Source organism: Ruditapes philippinarum, unplaced genomic scaffold (assembly GCF_026571515.1).
Source record: "Ruditapes philippinarum isolate M1 unplaced genomic scaffold, ASM2657151v2 ctg650_1_1_1_1, whole genome shotgun sequence".
NCBI lineage: Eukaryota > Metazoa > Mollusca > Bivalvia > Venerida > Veneridae > Ruditapes > Ruditapes philippinarum.
The window spans coordinates 22017-43646 of NW_026860878.1; the positions used below are offsets into that span (position 1 = coordinate 22017).

The following is a 21630-nucleotide window of genomic DNA, read 5'->3' on the forward strand; positions in this document are numbered from 1 at the left end:
ATAGTCATTATCATTAAGTATGGTCTTCTCAGATTCCCTAGCTCTTTCTTAGGAAAAATAGAATTAAATACAATCACTATATATACAATTCTTCAAGATAATAAAAATTAAAATGTACAGTCATATATTTGACTATGGAAAACAGTTTAAACTGATTTTAAGGCATTGGTCCTTCCAATAAAGCCTGATGCTGAGTATGAATACTTCCTTCTCGAGTGTGTAATTCCTTACTTGCAAAAACTTTCAAGAATAACAGCATTTACTATAAGATTTTTTAGTTTTATTTCTGGTCATGTTTAGTACATTCTGCATTTCTTGTTTTGTGTAAAATCTTAACAAATATGTTACTTTAAAATTGGTTATGTCCAAGAAGAAATGCTAGGTGAACATGCAAAAGGCTTTATAGAAATAATGGTCTTCTATGAATGAAATTAACTGTTTACTTACTTTTTAATTTGTCAATTTCCACAGACTGGTTACTGATTGTTTCTGCAGGCTCATGATGACTGGGCACTGTTTGGGATACACTTAGTTTATGACACACTTCAAAAGCTTGACCAATGGTCCGAACAATACGCATTGCTTGTTCCTAGAGAAAATTAATTTATAACAGTATATTTAAAAACTAGACAAAAAGGCATGTATATGGAAGGAGATCTTTAAATAATACAAATCTTTATAAAGTATCATAAGACATTTTGAAATAATGAATTCGTCTACAAACTAGAAAATAACTTTTTTTCCGGCTTAAAATGTTTGTGTTGTCATATTCTAATAACATGCCAAGTTTAAAGAAATCCTATTGAACAGTTCTAATTTTGCCTATATGTCTATAATTATGAAAACTCCAGAAAACGTTTCTAATATGATGAATAATAAAATTCTGTTTTAAAACAATCTATAATTTGCAATATGAATAAATGTAAAATGGGATCATGTAACAACATTTATATGTAATTCTTTTGTGTTTTTTACACTAAATACTATCAACATAATTATTGATTGTATTACAAACCAATTAAAGAAGAAAATCAAAATTCTGAAAATGCTTACTTTTGTTCATTAGATCTGATGTTACTCAACATTTAAAATATTACCTTTTTATAAGACTTGAAGACATTACATTTAAACACATTAGTTGGTCCATCTCTAGCAATGTAACTCCAGATCTTCAGATCTTGTGAGTCATGTGACACATAAAATATCCTGAAATATAATCATAATAAAGTTTCATAATGTTACTGATAAATATAACCTTTTCCCAGCTGGAACTGAAAGCATTAAGCCCTTGCCACCAGTGTTAAGCCAGACCAGCCTGCACCTCCGTGCAGTCTGACCAGGCTCTATACTTTTGGCTGACAAACTTTAAATATTCAAATTGATACCCCTACAATTGAAAATAGACAATCCCAAAAATGGAAGTGGGAAAAGTCAATTTAAAATATCCAGCATGTTAAAGGTTAATTGAACAAAGTAGTAATCATTTCTGATAATAAATAATTATATATCTAGTATTTCATAACCTGTAAGATAAGAATACTTCAGCGAGGTCAAATTTTGGCAAAACCAAATTTTTTTTAATTTAATGGTGAGGACAAATGTAAGTGAATTTCTACTTTACAAAGTTAAATCTCTCATGAAAACTTTTTACTAAAATGCTAACTGTTATACTATTATATACATGTGTTAAGATTTATCAAGTTTTTATATGTCATTCTAATACTCTCTGGTGAGCTACTTAATAAACAGGATTGTTTAAAGAAATGATCTATTTGTGAAAACATTATATCATATATATAATTTTATGCTTGTGTTGAAAAAAGCTTTACAATTTTCATATCAATTTGTATTTAGCAAAGATACAAACCTATATATAGGATGGTGAACAATCAACAGTTTGTTATCATCATACCATTGTGGGATTCTCTGAAATATACAAATAGTTTATCATGATTACATCCCATTGTGAAAATGTCTAAAATATACCTGTGACATATACAACAAGTTATTATCATTATACCACTGTGTGTGTCAGTGTCTTAAGAATACAACAGTAATTGCCATCACACCATAGTGACAGTGTCTGAAATATACAAAAAGTAATTATCATTATACCACTGTGATTGTGTCTGAAGTATACAGCAGTAATAATGCAATCACACCATTATTATCATTATACCACTGTGACTGTGTCTGAAGTATACAGCAGTAATAATGCAATCACACCATTATTATCATTATACCACTGTGACTGTGTCTGAAGTATACAGCAGTAATAATGCAATCACACCATTATTATCATTATACCACTGTGACTGTGTCTGAAGTATACAGCAGTAATAATGCAATCACACCATTATTATCATTATACCACTGTGATTGTGTCTGAAGTATACAGCAGTAATAATGCAATCACACCATTATTATCATTATACCACCTGTGACTGTGTCTGAAGTATACAGCAGTAATAATGCAATCACACCATTATTATCATTATACCACTGTGATTGTGTCTGAAGTATACAGCAGTAATAATGCAATCACACCATTATTATCATTATACCACTGTGACTGTGTCTGAAGTATACAGCAGTAATAATGCAATCACACCATTATTATCATTATACCACTGTGACTGTGTCTGAAGTATACAGCAGTAATAATGCAATCACACCATTATTATCATATACCACTGTGATTGTGTCTGAAGTATACAGCAGTAATAATGCATCACACCATTATTATCATTATACCACTGTGATTGTGTCTGAAGTATACAGCAGTGATAATGCAATCACACCATTATTATCATTATACCATTGTGTCAGTGTCTGAAGTATACAACAGTAATTGCCATCACACCATAATGACAGTGTCTGAAATATACAACTAGTTATTATCATTATACCACTGTGATATTCTCTGAAGTATACAACAGTAATGGTGACTGTGTCTGAAATATACAACAGTTTATCATGGTAACCTTTTAAATGTTAAACAGTTTATAACTTTACATGATGATTATACCACATTGTGATAGTGTCTGAAATATTCAACACATAACTGCCCATTTGTTACCATTTATAATACCATTGTGAAAGTCTTTTGAGTTTATCATGATTATGTGCCTTCATGACAGTCTAAAATATACTAAAGTTTTTCACAATCATAACATTGTGGCAATCTCTGAAATATAAAACATTTTATCATTATTATTCCCTGTTGTGCAAGTGTTTGAAATATACAGCAGGTTATCATATTAATATTGTGGCATCTCATAAAAATACAACAGTTTGTTATAGTCAAACCATTTAATCAATCACTAAAATATACAACAGTTTCTTTTATCATTGTACATTGTGACATTCTCTAAAAATATACAACAAAAGCCATTCACCGTATAACAATCTAAAGCCCTTTGTTGAATCTATTTCTTATCTAGAATTGGGTAAATAATGAAGTTATTTGTCTGTCCCATAATGCAATTCAACCATGTTTAAGCAATCATGAACAAGACTGTCTGAGTGCATTGGGCCTAGATTTACATTAAATGATATATCTGTGCTTGTAATCGTGATATAGGATACTTCCTTGCAGACATAACACCAAATGTTAAAATGTATACAACACAATTGTGTTTTGTTAGATAAGATATCTTGGTAATCCAGCCAGACTGGGGACATATTCATCAGTATAATGTAAGATGCAAAATTTAGATTTATAGACTGTGTTGTACTGGTATCTTTTCTTTGCACAGAAATCTATATTTTCCTGCATTAAAATAAATATCAGTCTATTTATTATAAGCACAACAGGGAGAAAAAACTGGACCTAAAATATCTTTTAAGTAAACCAATTTTCTTTGAACAATTATCATGTTCCTTTCTTATAAATGTATAACAAACATGAAACTGGCAGAATCTGTTTAAAGCTAGAACAAGAAATAACATCATCATTATATCAATCTAAATTTTGCATTAAATTTTGCAGGAATATGCCTTGTTTAAATGTTGTATGCCAAAACATTTCCAGAGTTTGTAAGTTGTTTGCAACACTGTCACATCTTATATACTTAATTTATCTTCCAATTTATTCAGACAATTCTATAGTCTTATAAGATATTTCTGTACAACTTTGCCACCTATAAATGTGTCTCACATATTTATATACTATTTAAGACTTTAACACTTGTCTCTCTAAATATAGAATAATATGTGCAAACATCTTGGGGTAAGAGGGTATAATAAATAAAGATAAGTAGAAGCCTAGACAAATTGAATGCGGTACGTCTAAGCAGAGACCAGGAGACATATTATTGATCATTCACGCTATTAAATTAACACATAAACATTTGTTACAAGCCAGCGCCAATATAAATGTGACAGGACATGCCACACAATTCCATTAACACTGAAACAAGATTATCCTGTTGGGAGAGGAAAAAAAACTCAGCCATATTATCGAATTTTCTTCAAGAAAGACTAAAAAAAACTTTTTAGCTCTTAGACAAATCCTTACTAAAGATAGGACTTTTGAACTCCATTTTTGAAGGTTTTCTCAGGAATGGATGAACACATTTGCATGGAATGGATGATCAAACAAGGCATTAAATTCAAGCAAAAAATCTTGTTACACAGATAGATATAGAGAAAATGAAATGACTTTGGATCCAAATGTGGAAGCAGAAACTGGAAACTTTGAAGTTTTTTTTAAACAGCTGACATCTCTGAAGAATTTCACAAACCAATTTTCTTTTATAAAACTGCATGCATGTAATGTTGATTTTGTATTAAACAGTTTTGAGAATTTATAATCATTTTTTTGTATAACTATTTATGTTTATTGCTTCACAATTGTAACAAAAAATTTCATTGGATAATCATGATGTTTATACATGTTTGTATAATCAATATGACATACCATTATGACTGTACCATTTATGAATTGATCTTCATTTTTTCTCAATTAAAGGAATTGTGCAGTATCAATATCAGTATAAATTCATAACAAAGGCTTTATTATTTGTTTTATAACCCTTGCCTGTCAGCTTGGGTTTTAACAGCTGATAATCATTTATACTGATCTATATCTTGTTAAAAATCTTTAAAGCTTATAATGTACAATTTCATATGAAATGTATGAGTTCATTTCTACTTCATTCAATGAAATGAATTTAAGTCAGTATTATAATTATATTTGTAATATTGACCTTTGACATGTTATATGGCCAATTAATAGATACATAGTTATTTTTATATGAATCTCACCTTGCAACAATGCTTATAATTACTAAAGCTAATTAGCTTACAATACTGGGCCATTTAACCTGTCAAGAATCCATATAACTTGAACTAATAACATATCATGACAAATAACACAAAATAAATATTAGCTTACAATTCTGGGCCATTTAACCAATTCTGGGCCATTTAATCTATTCTGGGTCATTTAACATGTCAAAAGTCCATATAACTTTAACTTATAACATATCAAGACAAATCATAAAAAACAGAGAATTGGTCAAATCCCAATAGTCTTTAACAGATTATGTACTGTAACAGCAGAAAGGTATGCATGTTTTCTCCTCCCAATCTATTTGTCCGGGATAAAATGGTAGTCTTAATTTAAGATTAGTGAGTCACAAGGTGACAGTAACTGTTTCTTTAACAAAATCACAGAACTGATCACAACATTAATGACTGTAAGATTGTGTGATTTGTGTTTAAAGTCAAGTGCTAGACAGCCTGTTCACTCAGTCAGTATGAATAATTGATTCATTTTCTAGCAAACTTTCCTGTAATGAGAATTTAAATGAAGGACACTAAAGAGTGAATGATCAGTTTTATCTAAATTTATCTCACTTCATTTCCATATTCTTTAACCCAGCAAATTCCTTGCTGTTTTAAATCAAACAAGTCAATGGTGAATGTAACTCTTTAAAAATAATTGGTTATATAAGCATAAGTTTAAAGCATGGAATATTTAAGGGGAAGGCAAAAATTTGAGAAAAGTAAAAGAACCATTTGTGAGCACCATTATATATCTGGATATATTATAGTCTAAGCAAGAAAAACATTATATAAATCACTATATTTATCAGGATGATATTTTTGCTGTTACTCACAAACCTATATGACTTTTTTTGTTATCTATTTCATTATTCCAAACAAATATACTTCATTGGGACATTGTTTCTATAGGATTTTATTTTTCAGATTTGTACTGGTTACAAAAGTTTTTAGTCACATGGTACACATGAATTAACAGTAAGAATAACACCTATTGGTCTATGGAAAATTAACATTACAAAAATAATGAGGGGTAATAATAACTTACTGTTAACATTATAAAAGTTTAGTAAGTACTTAAACTTGCTATGTGGTCTAAGCATAGAAGAGTTATGGAAAACCAGTAATTGTTTGTTATTTGGTCTGGGCATAAAACAAGTTAGAGAGTATCATTAATCATTGTTATTTTGTCTAAACATCAATGGAAAAGTAGGAAGTACCATTAATTCTTCCTATAATGTGGTCTATGCAGAGGAAATTAAGGAATTTCCTTAATCAGTATAAAATGCCTTAATTACAAAATTTGAATTCACTTACAGCTACCTTATTTACATAAGTAAATGTGTAAAATTGCATAGTGCTTGATTGCTAAAAACATACTAAACTCTTTGAATCCTAACTGCAAGTATATCATCAGTGTAAAGCCATGCCATCTAGCAAATCAGTATAGTTTGACCACAGTCATGTTACAATTTGGTTGCATTATAAACTATAGCTTATTTGATATTGAAATGACAAACATTAAGAAAAGACTGTTTCAAATTTGAATACTCAACACTGACAGAGATTTCCCTTATATATATAAACAAAGAAATATATTTTACAGTATATACACGGACAGTGTGATTATATTACTGCCCATCTGAACTCCTTACCCTGCTATGTATAGGTTAGAGTGCATATTGGGTGTTCTTCGTAAATAAGAAAGCTAAAAAGGAGCGATAGCTTGCGAAGCGACTGTAGCTTTCTTATTTACGAAGAACATCCAATATGCACTCTAACCGGCTTAGTGCTCCGCCCACTTGCGTTTTATAATATAAAACGTCCAGTTTATATAAAATCTGTTCTATTAAGACTTGTAACCTGAAAATTTGAAAAAACCTCGTCGGTGATTGGCTTAAAAAATTGGCGAGCACTAAGGCATATAATAACACAGCTCACTCTTAAAGGAGATCTTTTTCCTAATTAGAAACATTCAATTGCATAATTTTAGCATGTTATAGGTTAGCCATAATAATTATAATACATTTTAATTAGGTAGAGTACAAAAACCAAAAATAGAAATAAGTAAGCAAAAAAATTGCCTTCCCATGGTAGGTATTTGGCCTTTAGAAATGAATTCCAATAGTGAACCCAATAGTTAACAAGTATTACAAGTTTAAAGGGAATACCTTGATAATTTAGAAGAAACCAATTTGGACCTTAGTACAGAAATATTAACCTTGTAAAAATATACAAGTAAACAAAAAAAGACATAATATTGCAAAAATAAGTTTTAGGATATTCTGTCTTTTAAATATGGTCTAACATTTCCAACATAATAGACTGCAAGAAACAGGCAAAACTATCCCAGCGTCAATGCTGACAAGAGAGTCTGATTTGGTGACCATCGATAAAAGCTCCACTTTTTTCTGCCAAAAAAAAAAAAAAGGAGCAAGATAAGTAATATATTATCTCTGCTTCATTTAACCAAATTTCACTTACATAATAACAAACTAAATTAATGCACAGCCCACATATCCTTGTCTGAAAGGGAAAAAGCATCTAGTGTTTCACATTAGCTATCAGTGTGGCAATCTGTTCGGAAATCTTGTGACAGTACAATCCATTTAACAATGATTAAGGGAGAACAATCAGCTTTGATAAGAAGACAATCCTCCCCGGGATTAATTACCACCGGCAGTTGATTGATTAATGAAATCAGTTAAAAGCTTCAATCTCGGTTCTATTTTAATCAAATTATGTAAATATTCCTGCCATGTAACAGACACGGATCTTATTCTGGGAAGAACTGTAGACAACCAACAAGTTTTTTTTTTGCAATCTTATGTGATGGAAATATTTCTGAGAAAAGCAAAACTGTGAAATTTGGCGGAGTTGTTTCTAGCACTTATTTTTCACATGTTTAATTAAAATGCAGGATTGTTTACTTTATGTTCAAAGTCCGGCAATAAGTTAATTGGTTTTAATTAGCAATCAATCATACTTAACTGAAATTGCATATGCTATATATTTTTTTTTACTCCAATTTTGACCAATTGTAGTATTTGGAATGTGGGCAATGGTACCAATGTATTGAAATAATACTCTTTCATTTACAAATATTTTCAAGGAGATGTAGATATATCACCCCTAAATAGCCAGGGTTTTAAAGATTAAACCATATTTAACTGTCTTTAAATCAGTAATGAAAGTCAATAGTCTTTTAATCACATTAATTTTGATTGATGTATTAAATTTTTGTCTTCATAGGATAATCTCATTCTGTGTAATTCCAAATTGAGCTAAAATAACATTTAACAATGAATCCTAACCACACTATATATCTTAAATGACTTTATCCGTCTTTTCAATCGGGTCAAAACAATTCATACTTTTAAGAGAAAGTTTCAACATATCATCTGCCTGAATAGCAAGCAGTGCAGACCATGATCATTTGGCACTGATGTGTCGGCTTATCTAGGTCTGCACTGGTCACATAGGTATATTCATTTGCCTCCTGCAGGGGAAGCATTTCATAATGATTAAGCTGCACATATCCTTCCTGACTTCAACTGTGTTCAGTGTGTCTATAAGTTTTCTATTTGATATTATTTCCGTTTGGAAAATTAAGTACAATACATACTGTATATACCCCTTGGAGGATGTTAAAGTATTCCCATACATGTATGTACCTGTATTAGACAGCTTATTAAATAAGTCAATCTCATACACTACAAGTTGTATTATATAATACCCACTGGGACCTCACTGACAATGTGGTACAAGACAGAATGTTGGAAAAGTTATGTCACTGAAGATAATACCTTAACAATAGATATATTTGCTATATATATAAGTGTCTTGGTTTAGAATTGTACATTATTTAGGGAAGAGAATGTGTATAAAGCAGCCAGACAGCTCAGTGAGTCTGAGAGCCACAGAATGGTATTCCGGGTACAAGGTTCGAGTACCGGTCAGACTGCACGTTATCTTCTGCAAAACATTAACAAGTGCATGTGTTTTTTTATTAGTAATAGTTCACATGCATAGTCCTTAATAACATTAGTGTTATAACTGACAACCAAACTTATTGGTTGGGTGTTAGGCCAAACCCTAGAGACAGCACTGTTTTATGTAGATTTTGCACCGTTATATTTAAAATATTTTGCCCCAGAAACTTATGTATACCAAAGTGATGCACTGAATCTTTGAGAAACATATTTGACACCATTTATCCCATATCACTGAATGATCTAATTCTGAGAAACTAGCTGTCTGTAGTTTCATGACGGAAAAAAAATCCCCAAAATATTTTACCAGTCTCATCACCAAAAATACCATCAACATAATTTACTACCAATTCTGTTATTAAAGCCAAAAAACATATTAGGTGACATTACATAAGTACCTGACAGAATATACTGCAACCAAATTGGCAATAAAACCAAATAAAACATACAAAATGTAGAACATTTTTACCTTTTTCTTTTTACATATTGATACTCTGACACCTTCCACAGACACTGTCAAGTCTACTTTCTTCTTCTTGATGCCCTTTGCTTTAAATTCATACTGCAAATATATAAATAAGTAAATATACATGTAACAACAAATTAGAACATGTGATGAAATTGTGCAAAAATTGCAGCAGCTTATATGAAATAAAGAGGGACTTACAACAGTATTGCGGTCAACCCTTGTAAGATGATTTATGACACTTTTACTATTAATTGTTTGTTTCAGTGTTAACAATTTAATGTACTTATATAATATATATTTTTTGCCATTTATTTAAATCTTCCATGTATTATAAAAAAAACCCTAAAAATAAATCATTAGAAATAAAATTGATCTTAGTTTAAAGAGGAAAAAACAATGTATCTGTTTTTAGACTATGACGTCCCTGTATGTCATGTTTGACAGTATAAGGTTTGATATAAGACAGTCTCATGCCCTCCTTCACTTCATATGTGTTACCAGCATTCGGTATCAAATATTTGGCAATTGTTGGATCAATCTTCAATAATATGATTGATTCTATTAATTACAGGGCTTTTAGCCTCCATTCCTAGACTGATGGACATTTACAAACAAAATTAATAGAACAGAGTTCATCCAAAATATCATGTCTAAAAATATTTACCATAAAATCAAAATTGCCAAAAAAAAACTGACATACCCAAAGGGGCAAGTTAAAATAAATGGCAATAAAGTGATAAGTAAGTAAGATTTCAAATTATCATTCCCTTAAAGAAAATTTTAATTGATTTGTTAAAAATATATTAACTTTTTTCAAATTTTAAAAGGACTGGTGTATTAGCAGCCTGGTGTAAATTTAATGTGTTCAAATCTGAATTCACAAAAGATCCCTATTTAATTAGGTTGAAAAGGGCAAAATTGTTACAGTTCCAGTAAAATCTAAAAATGAAATTTTCTTTTAAATCATTTAAATCTATTATGTATATGTATCATTTACTATATATAATCTTCCATATTAAATATCACCAAACTTTAGATATCTGATTTATCCAAAATTGAGAAGTTACCTTGGTATACAATAAATTTATCTCCCTTTGACAAGTTACATGTACCTTGACCTAAAAAAAAATTACCCTGGCCTTTGGTAATTTGCCTTAAGATATAATAAATTTATCTCCCTTTGATGACTTACCTTGGGATATTAATAAATTTATCCCCAATTTAAAATTTACCTTGGGATAAAATAAATTTATCTCCCTTTGACAATTTACCTTGGTGGGGAAATCGCAAGTTGCCTTTAGTATTGGACAATTGATATTCACTACACACCATGACACTTTTTAATTATCATTAAGAATGACAAAACATAAAATGGAATAAGGAAATAATAATAACATCTATCTATAATGTGTTATTGAAAATAATTATACAATAAACATATAATATGTGTATGCACATGATTACTTGTAATAAATGTTTCATGTTAAATTGGGTGACATCATTTTTTACAATCTTGCCATGATCTCTCTCACAGATCATCATAATGCAGCTGTAATGACTTTCTTATAATATCAGCACAGAGTCAGGATGGAATGGAACATCTGTGCAGTGTGGCTGACTCTGTTATGTCAGCTGTTTGATGTAAGCATTTTGATAATGAAATCATTTACATCAACTAGAGACATTACAATGGCCTTTATATTGCTCACCTGAGTAAATGGAAATGTTAAAGTAAAAATAAATTCTCTAGGGCAGGGTTATAATTTACTACCCCAGGTAATGATATATATCATTTTCATACATATCAAGTTCTAGATAATGTAGTATTCCAAATATCAAATCTTATTTTATTTTATGAAAAGAAGAGAAAGAAGAGTTTTATAATGTTTTTCCTCTATAAGTCTTTTTAGCAAAACATTATTTACCAAGGCTCAGCCATGATTCAAAATAACCATTTTGGCTATTATGGTTGTATTTTCAACATGTTGAGACATTACCGGTAATAATAAAGTTTATACAAATTTGGGCTGAAAAAAGAAGTAGTTTATCAGCATAAGTGGCATCACAAGATGGGAAAAAGAATATATTTACCCTTATTCTTCTCATAGCCGCCACAATCTCCACTCTACTACTTGGTCGTGGAACATCTAGTGTACCTATATACTGTAAAAATGAAAAGGAAACATTTGGTTTATATAGTCAAAAGAAGTAACTTCATTAACAGTATCTAATGATATAAAAACCTTTCACATGCAAAATAAAAACAAGTTTCATTACTGCCAGGCACCCATTGTCACTAATATCAATGTGTTGAAAAGTGACAAACTAAGTATTTATTTGGATGTGAGGGTGTTAAAGTCGAACCAACACTGCTAAGGTCATAATTATGGCAACTTTCCTGCATTCTAGGCGGAGGAAACCTGACTTAGTACACCTCTTAACATTTTCTCAGAAATGAGTGGGCATCTGAGCCATCTAACTTACATATTAATTAAGCAACAGAAGAGAGGGGCCACTTATTAGAAGTCAGTCACCTTTACTGCACTATATGCTTGATGGAATATTTGACTGTATCCATGCCAATAAGCCAGGTGGGGTTTAGAATTTAATGTGTTTAATCTGTTATATACAATTGATATCTTTTCCTCCAATCAGTCTGAGTGTTCACTTTAATGAATTTATCTTTTGTTCGTTTTCTGCCTGTCTGTTTTTAACATCTAGACTATTTTTAGAGTTTCATGTTAAAATAAAGAATTTTAATTCTTTAATTCATGTAAGCAGTGGTTATTCAGTAGTCTGAGAAAAGAGTTGAAATGATAATATAAGAAATACTAAATAGCATAATAGCATATAAATAACATATATTTTTAACAGTAAGAATAACTACCATGGGAAATAAACATTACAAAAATAGTGAGGGGTTATAATATTGAGACCACACTGACAGACCTGTTAGACTGTGAGTGGTTTTATGTTGGTGACTCTACTGCATGATCTTTTCAATTAAATATTCAATGGACACAATGCAGCTTCTTTCTTTTTTCTTATTATTACCAAGTTTTATATTCATGTCTTATGTAAAACTTATAGAAATATTGATAAAAGAACAAGATATGGAATACATAATTTTCAATTATATTCTTTGTAGAATAAGAACAGAAGTTTTTGACATTTAATTAATAAATTATGTTTTACAATATAGGACCAATATGTTCTTGTTGACTTGGTTTATTTACAGTTTTAATAGTTTTTTTGTTTTTTTGATGATCCTTATTTATATCTGTGTCATTCTAACAAAATCAATGCCATAATAAGCATAGGTATATTGACAGTATAATTTTAATAAGTTTCTACCAAAATTGTATATATAGGGACTTTCTATTAATTCAATTAAATATTCATAACACAAGACTTAATACTGGCAGTAATAAAATATCTTATAATGTCAGATTAGCTGTAAGTCTAGATCAAAGTTAAAGTTAGACAGATGGCTTCCTCAAATGAAAGAATTCAAAGACCCTAGCAAAATTCGAACCCATCAATGTGATAGGCAAGTGGTTTAAAGTCAAAAACCTTAACAACTCGCCCCCCCCCACCACCACTTCCCCACTCCCCTGTCTTTTCATGCAATAATTGGTCAAAAGGAAAACAGAAAATAGTGAAATTTACTATGAGACAATTTGAAAGTTGTATTCAGAGCAGATTATCTAGAGAAGTTTGATTGTATTTTATAGTTTACTCTCCTGTAGTGTTATGTCTTTTACAGATAATCAAATGGCATGCATGGGAATGTTTTAAAGATTGAATGATAAAGATACTAAATGTTATCTCCAAAGAGAAATATCCCTGCCAATGTTTCAAATTTACTGCTTTTTCATGTTTATAAGTATGCTGTCAGGCAAAATATTGTTAAGATGTGTACTGAGAAGGATAAAGTATAAAAAGATCGAGAATTTAGGTGTAAATTCATATGACTTTCCAAAATAGCTGTAAATTCATATGACTTTCCAAAAACATGTTACACACAATTCTTAACCCTTAACCTGTTGAATTTCTTTAATGAGCTTGTCCAGTTTCCATCATCTGGAACTATCTATTAGTACCAAATTTTGGTAATATCAAGATGAAAACTTAGTTAGCCAACAGTAAAGAGCCTCAGGTCAGAGTGCGCTGACAGCATTTTAAGGTCTATCCCTTTCTGTTCCAACAGGGAAAGAGCTAATTAACTATTAAAACATTTATTATTCAAGCATATCAAGTGTTCCAAATTTAATTTCAAACTGTAGTTTAATTTTGATTATTTGATTATATACAATGTTTTTTAATAATTTATGAGTTTATACTTTGGAATTTAACAATCAAAATTTTATATTGCAGGCTAGTCACTTTTCAAGCATTTAAATAAAAACTGTTAAAAGGAATAACAACACTTTTTTTTTTTCTTGAAACATACATAGTGGAAACCTGAATGCTTGCCCAACACAGCCAGTTTGAAAATGCTGCATCCTGAAGACTCTTTGATCATTATTTTATGCTAACAAAAACATTCTGAAAATCAAACATTAAAGGCCCATTATGCTCCAGTAATGCCATTATTTTCATTTCTCAAACACTTCTTATTTTTGTTGTCCTGTAAAAAAGCCCTCATTGGCAACAGAACTGAGAGCCATAATAATTAAAATTCAGATAGCTTTTTGATTACTTATACAGAATGATACACAGTTATTCTGTATATTTTATGGTAGTAAAAATACCACTTCATTTATGTTTTGCTCATTATAATGCAAGTTATTTCACATTCAGTGATACTAACTTCCCTCATACCCATATCTATTATACAATCATGTACTTTAAATTTATTAATAATATTATTTAACACATGTCCTAAGAATTAAAATAGTCATTTATGAGAATAATGTGTCTTTAACCAAATGACCAACATGTTCAACTTTGAACCAGACAAGTCCATTGTGATCGTGAGGCACTTCAATGTTTAAAAGCAAATTTTAAACTTATATATATCTAATTATATTTTTTGTTTGGTTTTACATGGCACCAACACAGTAAAAGTCATATAGCGACTAACATTCCAACTTTATTGGTAGAGGAAGACCTCAGATGCACTTCCGTGCATTATTTCTGCACAAAGGGGAACCTGAGTAGACCACGACGTTCTGTAAGCTTGCTGTATAGTGGCCTGACATGAAAGAATTCCAAGTTCTTGATGGGATTTGAACCCACAGTGGTATGAGGCAAGTTGTTTGAAGCTGATGACCATAACGTTAACTCAGCCACGAATGCCCTTCTTTAAAGTATTGGTCAGTTGTGTAGATGAGAAGACATTATACTCAATGGCATAGGCAATTACTTTTAGGTGCAAGAATTTAAAGAATTAAAAGCACAAAAGAATTTAAGGAACCTTATAAAGAGATTTTCTCTTTTGCCCCATTTAAATAGAAATCCACTGAAATAAAAATGTCAACATGCTAACAGCATTTGGTCTTAAAATAGAAAATACTATTCAGTTAAAAGACTTTGCATACCTTGCTACTTTTTTTCTATGGAAGTGCTTCTTTTCTTGACTTAAATTAACTGGGACTAATTCATTTTTCCCTAAAAGGATTTCTAATGTGATTTGTTACATATTTGGATGCATTTTAAGAGACTTTGTTGGTTTTTTTCTCTAGAATGATTTCCCAGTGACACACTGGTTCATTTGAGACTGTCTTTCCTCATTAATCTTCATGTGACAGTTAACATTCTAATATTGGCTACACATTTTAACAACCCTGTTATGTTGGTGTTTAAAGGCCCATATTGACATTGCTACATAATTAAAACCCTGTTTTCTTGGTGTTTACAGGCTGGCCCATATTGACATTGCTACATAATTAAAACCCTGTTTTCTTGGTGTTTACAGGCTGGCCCATATTGACATTGCTACATAATTAAAGCCCTGTTTTCTTGGTGTTAACAGGCTGGCCCATATTGACATTGCTACATAATAAAAACCCTGTTTTCTTGGTGTTTACAGGCTGGCCCATATTGACATTGCTACATAATTAAAGCCCTGTTTTTTCTTGGTGTACAAAGGCCCATATTGACATTGCTACATAATTAAAACCCTGTTTTCTTGGTGTTTACAGGCTGGCCCATATTGACATTGCTACATAATTAAAACCCTGTTTTCTTGGTGTTTACAGGCTGGCCCATATTGACATTGCTACATAATTAAAACCCTGTTTTCTTGGTGTTTACAGGCTGGCCCATATTGACATTGCTACATAATTAAAGCCCTGTTTTCTTGGTGTACAAAGGCCAATATTGACATAATGCTACATAATTACAACCCTGTTTCTTTGTTGTTTAAAGGCCCATATTGACATTGCTAATTCCTAGCAATCCAAACTCCAAACTAGCATCAAATAGCTGATGATCATCTTTCAGAATGATATTCACATCCTTCATATTATATACATGTACTGGTAATGCTACTTTTTTGTGGAATTCTTTTTTTTCATTTTTGCCAAAAAACATGTAGGATAGGTTGATTTGACCGGTGTGAGATAAACCTAGATAAAACTATGATAAAAGCTGCCTCAAAGAAGCATTTTTTTCTAGAGTTTATCACAAATTTGTGTATTATCTTTACCTTTGCCTGGAAGTGTATGCCATGTTGGAAGGCGTCATCATTGTGTAGTGGGATTTTGTTGTCATATCCGTCATCCGAAACCAAGTCATACTCTTTCTTGGACGGCATACTCCCACATTCTGAAGTAGAATACAACTGATAAAATAATGTAACCTTGTTCTTTCCTTTTACATTTTTATAATCTATTGTCAAGCACCACTTTCTATGGGAACAAGACATAGCCCTTTATGTTTAGTCAGATACATGCTTCCTGGGTTACCGTACAAGTAATTGCAACAGAGTGGATTGAAGTTGAAAGAAAATCTAACTTCTACACTTCTGATGGGTATCAAACCCATGACCTCAATGTAATTCAATTTGCTCTCCCCTTAACCTCTTCAGCCATTTCCATCATAATGAAGGATGTGTATAAAAAGATACAATGGCAAAATGAGAATATTTTTTGTTAAATTTCATCCATGATGTCTGATCATGGTATGCGCTGTTTATTATGCAGTCAGTACTTTATATTGAAAATATAGGAAAACGGACAAAAGCCCTCCTATTGAAAATATATAAAAATAGACAAAACCCTCCCGGACAAAAGCCCTCCTGTCCAAAAATGTCAGAGCCGGCTAAAGCCCTCCAATAAAAATGACAGGGCTGGGACAAAAGCCCTCCTTTGAAAATGACCAGGCAGTCAAGTCCATTTTAGATATTTAGCCTTGATAGTATTTTATATAAATCTTTAAACCTGAGTCTGATGACACAAATAATATTGCAATGGCCGACTTAGATTTTGAAAGAAAATTTCTTAAATTTGTACACAGAAAACTTTTATAAAATCGTCTAAAAATCTTGGGATTATATTTTGTAAACATGGCATATTTGTTGAGATAGTTAACTTACTGTAGATAACAATGTAGAGATATGACTGTAACAGACAGTGATAAGTAAATTGTTAGTTCCTGTACTACATGTTATACAAATTACAACATGACAATCATTGTATGTCTGAGGAGGTGATATTATCATCTTATCTGACATGACTCAACAGACATGCTCAATAGATATAAGTAATGTCTTTTATTGTGTGTTAAGCATTACATTATAGCATTAAAGGCCTTGTGTTCTTGAATTTAGCCAACAACACAATTTGCTGCACAGAAGGTAAGTTTTACTTTGAAAAACAATACAACATACTAAGCTCTTGTGAGGTTTTATAAGTATAAGTAATTACAAATTACAATATTGCATGACAGTAAATATTTTAGAAAAAAACCTATAAAGAAAAGTACCGGTAATTGTTAACAATTTAACAAATATATGTTAACAATTTTACATATCTCAATAGAAAACAATAGCTTTTAATCAATTAAATTGACATTTAGATTGAACCTTAATGCGTGTGGTACAGTACAACCCCTATAAAATGGCCCCTATGCTCCCTTAGCAGATAATGGTACAGTACAACCCCTGTAAAATGGCCCATATGCTCCCTTAGCATATAATGGTACAGTACAACCCCTGTAAAATGGCCCCTATGCTCCCTTAGCAGATAATGGTACAGTTCAACCCCTGTAAAATGGCCCATATGCTCCCTAAGCATATAATGGTACAATACAACCCCTGTAAAATGGCCCATATGCTCCCTTAGCATATAATGGTACAGTACAACCCCTGTAAAATGGCCCCTATGCTCCCTAAGCAGATAATGGTACAGTTCAACCCCTGTAAAATGGCCTCTATGCTTCCTTAGCAGATAATGGTACAGTGCAACCCCTATAAATGGCCCCTTTGTTCCCTTAGCAGATAATGGTACAATACAACCCCTGTAATATGGCCCATATGCTCCCTTAACAGCTCATTGAAATTACACTACAACAGTAGTGGAAGATTTGACTGATGTGTAGGAGAGTAAATGGCATCCTAAACAATTGATATATTCATGTATAACACTGACATTCTTTCTTTTCATTATTTAATTTAGTATGACTATTGGGCATTGTGATTCTTTTATTTTAATTTACAAATCACTTTGAGGAATCTCCATTTTAATGAACATGTTATGCATTGTGACTTTGTTATTTTAGTATCATAATACCAAGACAAACTGAACAGAATGATACATACAATAATTTACACAGCATTGAACTATTAACCATTTTTGATTGACAATTTATTTCACTTAGTCTTTTTTCGAATTTTTGAAACATATATGAAAATTAATTTATTAATAATTGTGATCAAGATCTTTTCACAATAAATGTTTATTTATTTATTTAACAGATTTTAAACACTTTTATATTAAAAAGTGATTTTCCTGAAAAAATGTCACTTGAATCTTCTTCTCTTGCAGTTTTCACTAATCAGCCTACGCCAGTAGAATATTAACTTTTCATGTGAAGTGACATTCTTGACAAGATAAGTAACAGATTTTGTTTATCTAAGCTGTGATAACTCAAGTATACCAGATGGTAAACCTTGATTACAACACAGATGTCTGAGAAATTTTTATAATGTTCAAATTACAGAGAAATATTGCAGCTTTAATCAATTCTATGATTGAAAAGTCACATCTATAATAAAGCACAATCTTAGAAATCATCCATCAACACAACCTTCTAATTTTTTTGGTTGGTTTTTGTGCACCAACACAGTATCAATCACAGTCATATGGCAACTTCCCAGCTTTACTGGTGAAGGAAGACCTCAGGTACCCTTTCGTGCATTATTTTAGTCACAAGCAGGCACCTGAGTAGAACAATTGATGTTCCGTCAGCTAGCTGGATAGCTCCTTCACATGAAATTATTGAAAGTCTCAGTCAGGATTTGAACCTACAGCAGTGAACAACCTAATTACCACTTGTCCACAGATGCCCCTCAACACAACCTCCCCCAACTCAAGCACCCCTTACATTCCTCTCAGAAAGGTTCAAAAACATTAAATACCACTGAAAAATTCTTTTTAAAATTCAAATTCCCTATATTGTATGTAGGGCCCGAGTGTCTACCCTCTCTCTCAACTTGACTATCAATTGGAATTTTGCTATTTCAAAAACTTTTCATGGCATTATACAATTAATAACTTTTTTTTTTAAATATAAACAAAATGTATGAACAACAAGAGGGCCCTAGATCGCTCATTTGAGCTATTTTTCATCCCAGATGACCCTGGTGATGATGTTCGAACTCATCCAAGCAATGGGGGCAATAAAGATAGAGTTCTCTCAGACTGACCAGTATTGTTTCCCTTGAAAATAGAGGGCATAAAAATACTCTCTCTGTTCACTTCGTCAATACACATGATAGATAAACTGTAAAGTTAACATGGATTCAGGAACAAAGAAATCTCATTATTATGGATGGAGTGTCTTAAATCTGAAAAAAGAACTTACAAAAAGAGGTGCTGTTATTCATGGTAGAAAGGAGGATCTAATAGAAAGGTAATATACTGCTTTAAACTCATTAAAACTGCTATATTTTACACACCAACAGTCATTATTCATTATTCTTATGCATGTATTATATAGGTCAGTCAGGAAGGTAGATGCTTAGATACAGTATACATTACTTAGAATTGTACTGCCCAAGGTGTCTAGATTAGAGTAACTGATAAGATTTATTCATACCTATCTGCCTTTTATTACATCTACTACTGAGATGTGTATTTGTTTATCTGTAATATCCAGATTCATTTAGGGTTTTATAATGTAATGGAAGAAATGCACTTTCACACTTTCACCTGCACATACATATTGTTAACATTATGATAAATGATTTTGTATTTTACAGACTAGAGGCATATGATAGAAATCAAGATTTTCGAGGAGAAGTAGTGATTTTACCAGAACCTCTAGATCCAGACTGGCCGGGTGATGGATTTCACCAATTACAACTTGAACATCAAATCCATCTGCCTAAACTAACAAAAGAGCAAATAGATGGATACTTTAAGTACAGGATGGCAGATGACAACGAACAGATCTCAGATCTTAAAGCTCTACAAAAAGGTAAAAAAATGTATGAGAGTCAAAAGATATATGCCTGCAGTATTAATGTAAAAGCACCATCCATATTTTTCACTGGATTTGTTGGAGCTGCTATGCGTAAAAAACTAACGTACAACTACAAAATTAGGATAGACAAAGATAATGGTGAAGTACTAAACAGTCACTGTGAATGTCCATCTGGCAAGGGTCCGCATGGCACGTGCAAGCACATAGCAGCTGTGCTTTATATGTTGCATGATTTTGTACAAAGCGGATCTGACCCAAAAGTTCAACAGTCCTGCACAGAAATGTTACAAACTTTCCATAAGCCCAAGAAACAATATGCTGGAACACCTGTAAAAGCAAAAGACATCCCAAACACCTCAAGAAAATGTAAGCTGACGGACCCAAGGCCACCGGAATATCGAAATATTGAAGGCTATGAAGATCATGTAAGGAGTACAGTTTTGAATTACTGTGCAAACACATCAAAGGACATTACAATGAAGTATATGTGGGAAAGGGCTGATTTGCAAGCAGCTGCAAATGATCATAATTACTTGGATCTACCTGTCACAGAACACTGGGTTGACAATTCCTATGTATGCTCAGATAGCACCATTAAAGAGTTGGAAAAGAAAACGCGAAAACAAGCAGACTGTAAGAGATGGAAGGAAGAAAGATTGTGGAGGATAACAGCTTCTCGTTTTGGTGAGGTATGTAAGCTTACAGCACGAAGGAACATGAATAAACTATGTAACTCTTTCATGAAGACATCAAGACTTTGCAATAAAGCAATAATTCATGGAAAACAGTATGAATCAAAGGGATTAAAAGTGTTCCAATCAAAATCAGGATTGAACGTTCAGAAGTGTGGTCTATTTATTTTCAATGAAAGACCATATATAGCAGCATCGCCTGATGGTCTCATAGGTAGTGATGCCTTAGTTGAGATAAAATGTCCATACACCGGAAGAGATAATATGATAGCACCAGGAAAATTATTCCCATATTTAGAGTATCGAGATGGGGAGATAGAATTAAAGCAAACAAGCAATTACTATTATCAAGTTCAAGGACAACTGTATATATGCAAAAGACAATGGTGTTATTTCATTGTTTACACATTCAAAGACATTCTCATCAGAAAGATAATGATTGACAAAGAATACTGTGAGCATAGTCTGTTACCAAAACTTGAAGTCTTCTATGAAAAGTATCTTCGTAAATATATAGCTGCTCAACTATAATCAGTGT

At 31.7% G+C, this 21630-nt stretch overlaps 2 protein-coding genes across 4 annotated transcripts in view; one reads left to right on the plus strand and one right to left on the minus strand.

Moving 5' to 3' along the window:
- The window catches only part of LOC132713697 (carboxyl-terminal PDZ ligand of neuronal nitric oxide synthase protein-like), a gene marked incomplete at its 3' end in the record, with an annotated part of 64166 nt that overhangs the window by 21770 nt on the left and 20766 nt on the right, over window positions 1-21630 (minus strand). For all 3 annotated transcript variants that reach the window (XM_060696369.1, XM_060696372.1, XM_060696370.1), the window contains 6 exon segments: window positions 448-589; window positions 1098-1206; window positions 1868-1926; window positions 9751-9843; window positions 11842-11913; window positions 16403-16521. In XM_060696369.1, the coding sequence (XP_060552352.1) occupies window positions 448-589; window positions 1098-1206; window positions 1868-1926; window positions 9751-9843; window positions 11842-11913; window positions 16403-16521 (594 nt within the window).
- LOC132713675 (uncharacterized) lies at window positions 19591-21623 on the plus strand. The gene is made up of 2 exons (XM_060696326.1): window positions 19591-19827; window positions 20177-21623. Exons 1-2 carry the CDS (start codon window positions 19712-19714, stop codon window positions 21621-21623), a joined length of 1563 nt encoding a protein of 520 aa, XP_060552309.1. The 5' UTR covers window positions 19591-19711.

What these genes read in the sequence shown, in the direction of transcription:
- LOC132713675 (XM_060696326.1), top strand. Translation starts at nt 19,712, where the DNA reads ATGGATTCAGGAACAAAGAAATCTCATTATTATGGATGGAGTGTCTTA. An exon ending in AAGGAGGATCTAATAGAAAG is followed by an intron (nt 19,828 to 20,176) that starts GTAATATACTGC and finishes TGTATTTTACAG; the next exon opens with ACTAGAGGCATATGATAGAA.